This window comes from Nuphar pumila, unplaced genomic scaffold (assembly GCF_984573655.1).
Source record: "Nuphar pumila unplaced genomic scaffold, dmNupPumi1.hap1.1 HAP1_SCAFFOLD_1915, whole genome shotgun sequence".
Lineage (NCBI taxonomy): Eukaryota > Viridiplantae > Streptophyta > Magnoliopsida > Nymphaeales > Nymphaeaceae > Nuphar > Nuphar pumila.
Genome location: NW_028323792.1, coordinates 9,127 through 12,540, shown reverse-complemented (window position 1 = coordinate 12,540; position 3,414 = coordinate 9,127). Strand labels below are relative to the sequence as shown.

The window sequence follows — 3,414 nt, the reverse complement described above, 5'->3', positions numbered from 1 at the left end:
CAAGCTGAACTGGCGTGACAATTTACGCCTACAAGAGTGTAAGCGCCGAATGGTACCTCCTGTCTCTTTGCTAAGTGGACTGGGATCGATTGCATTCCCCTTTCATGTGCTCCAGAGAGTTTACATACCATCGGCAGGTCAGTGCTGTGAGGGGGTGCGCTGGGTATTGGCCCATGTTCACCGACACAGGGTAGCACAAGACGAGAAAGAGAAGGCGGTGCATAGATTATGAGTATGGTCGATACTCATCAGTATGGTCGATATCGAAGCATGGCTGCACATTTACCAGCTGAAACGTCACAGCGACAACACGCACATGCGGGTGTGTCTCTATGCCACACACGACCTGACAACCATGTCAACCCCCTGCCCCTAGTTGCCTTCATTCAGCCAAGGGTCCATGTGCATCACCCAGTCGCACAGCTCTGTCTCATTGAACCACAGAGCAATCTCGCGTTCTCCATTTTCCGGCGAATCCGAACCATGGATGACATTGCGGCCAACCTGAATGGCGAAGTCTCCACGGATGGTGCCAGGTTCAGACTCCAGGGGGTTAGTGGCACCAATGAGCTTGCGAGCGGATTTCACAACTCCGTTGCCTTCCAATGCCTGCATCAGTCATCACCACGCCGTCATTTGACATAAAGATTGCACCGGTGACACCTGTACTGTGCGGCGTGCATGCGTGCAATGCTTGCGGAACCCACCTGTGTGGTTCCGGGGGTCTTGCACGCCCCTCCACTCCCATCCGCACTACGCCTTCCTGGACCAGCTTGAATTCGATCACCTCATTTCGACGTATGCCGTACGCGATATGCACAATTGGCTTTCACCTGGGCGTTATGGAGTCCGAAAGCCCCCGCGGTATGCGGGTTCGACGACATGATCCTGGATCCTTCGTGGGGATGCCTTGGACAATACGCGACAAGGTGCTGATCGCGCACAGAACACGGCACAGAGTTGAAAAGCGTACAATGCACACAACTGGACCTGACAGAATGTAGTCAACCAGTGCCTTGTAGAAAGGCTTCGAGCTCAGATCCTTGTAGTGCTCCTCAGCCACTGACCTGGGAGTTGTGTACATCTTCAGGCCCTTGATCTTGAAGCCTTTACGCTCAAAACGCCCAATAATTTCACCCACCAGGCCGCGCTGCACACCATCGGGCTTTACCATGACGTAGCTAGTTTCGGCACGGACGCTCAACGCTGAGACTCGTGCCCTCTGAGCCCCGCAAGCTTTGCGCTGCCGCAAGGTAGCGACGGATGCAACGCATCTTGTGGAGCATGGCACTCGGACGGATGCCATATTTTCCCTGCATGTGAGTGTTGCTTTGTCAAGAGGGGTGCATGCATTTGTAACCTGTAGTGATTGCAAGCTGCAGGTCCAATAGCACCTTCAGGGTTTGGTTCGAATGTAATGCAGCAAACCTACTTCCTGCCCAAAAGACGGGACAACAATGAGACGGGACACCATAATTCCGTGAACAAGCAATAAACAACGATCTACAGGCATGCATTGCCACCACGTTGCCATCCGTCAAAGCATGTGCTGTAACCGGCGCTACGAACCTGGTAAGTGCCTGGACAACTTGACAATAGTAACACGAAGCTGAGACGTACAAACAGCTATGGTGAATCAACGTCCGTACATTCAGGAACACCGCCTTGATAAAGGCATGCTGAACAACCGAGGAAACAGAAGTACATACGACTCGCATGATTCGGCTGCTCCGATAAACCGAAATGTCGTGGCTGTCACAATCAGACAACGAGCCCTGCATTGCAGCCTGCGGATAGCAAACGCCACCAAGGCGAGAGAACAAGGTGGCAAAGGCAAGGTGTTCAAGTAACAGTAATCAATTGTCACCATCACATCGTTTCGCAGCTCAAGTCTGTCACCACCACTCACTCTTACAGCTTGCTCAGGAAGGATTCGCCTTGTACCTTTTAGTGCTCCACCTGCAGAGGGCGGGAATATATTTACTTCATCTGGTGGAGTTTTTCAAGCAGTCGCCTTTCATCGTTGTGTACGCGCTTTTGGAACCCAGTTTCAGATGGTGGGTTACCCCCTTAGCCATGCATCCTGCCTGCGAGCTTAGCACGCATGTGTACGCCTGACAAGGCGAAGTAAGTGCTTCAGTATTGTTACATGAAACGATTCACATCAAGCTTGTGACGTACAGGCGGAAATCGAAGCAACATTGAATCGCATAAAAACTCACCAGGTGCGATGCCTGCTGATGACGAGTTTGCAATCGTGAAGAGGCTGTCAAGTCCAGCACTTTCTAAAAAGTCTGTTTAAATCGACAAACTTACAACACAAAACACCAGTGCTGCTACAAGGGCCGACAACGGTGCCTGGTGCTTCATGCTGCGGGTGACAAATCGCTTCATGCAGGGTGTTTTGGGTACCATCATCGTGGGTCTCGATGGCACTGTACTAGACCATGAGTTACAGGTGTGGCTTTTCATGGAAAGTGGTCATGTTTTGCACAACCACGCCACTTTTGATGCTGCTCTTCCATGAAACCAGGTGTTCTGACGGGTGCAATGCCACAAGCCAAATGTGGCAATGCAAACGTAAGCTTTGTGAAGAGCGGCGCAAAGTGTCCTTCTGATACGAATCTCCATGAAATCATCACAAAGCTTCGAGGTTATGGTTCCATTCAAATCTGGTCAAATACCATTGTATACACCGTTGTGGTATGCACCGTTGTGGTTCCTTCTCCAACACGCAAAAGCTATGGAACATGGTTGCAGAAAGCTGTGCCTGTAATCACTTCACGGTGTTTTGACACATCTTCAGCTAGGATTTATCTCAAGCGCTTTTTGGCGCTCTCTTGTGTGAGTCAGGCAGCATCGGCTCCTGACTCTCGGTAGTAAAGCATCAGCTCCTGCTGCGTGGATACTGCAAGAAAGTGCCACCAGGTTGATGACATCCGCATGCTCACTGGGCAGCTATGCAGGCTGTTTGAATTCCACCAGCCCCAGGCAATGCGTTCGTAGTACTCACGAGTGGCCTGTCCTAGACATGCTTTCTGGTGAGTTTACTTAGCAAGGCTGCTCAGGTCGGCAGCCCTGCTAGCCCTTGGGCCCTGCACGTGGATTGTCTGCTTAACTCAATGCCCATCTTAGTCACATGTAACGGTGAAATTGCAGGGAAGCATAAAGGATAACTTGGATGAACTTTCTCGGACGGTTCCGGACCTTGCAGCGATGGCAGCAGACTTGGTCAGAGATCTTGATCCCCAGGTGAGGAATGCAAACACCTATCTGCTGCGATGATGCATCTTTAAAAACGGATGCCACATCCAGGTAAGATTGGCAACTCCAAGCGCAACTTGGGAACCACTGTTGCCATCATAAGATTGCGCCCACAGTTTCTTTGCTACCCAGGTTTGGCTATGGTAACAG

At 51.1% G+C, this 3,414-nt stretch overlaps 1 protein-coding gene across 1 annotated transcript; it reads right to left on the bottom strand.

The window, feature by feature from the left end:
- Positions 1-372: 372 nt before the first annotated feature.
- Positions 373-1,204, bottom strand: LOC149808985 (nucleoside diphosphate kinase 2, chloroplastic-like). Its single transcript, XM_089995053.1, has 2 exons — positions 974-1,204; positions 373-609 (listed from the first exon to the last, which is right to left on the bottom strand). The coding sequence occupies exons 1-2, from the start codon at positions 1,172-1,174 to the stop codon at positions 373-375; spliced, it is 438 nt and encodes a 145-aa protein (XP_089851179.1). The 5' UTR covers positions 1,175-1,204.
- Between the last annotated feature and the right edge of the window lie 2,210 nt (positions 1,205-3,414).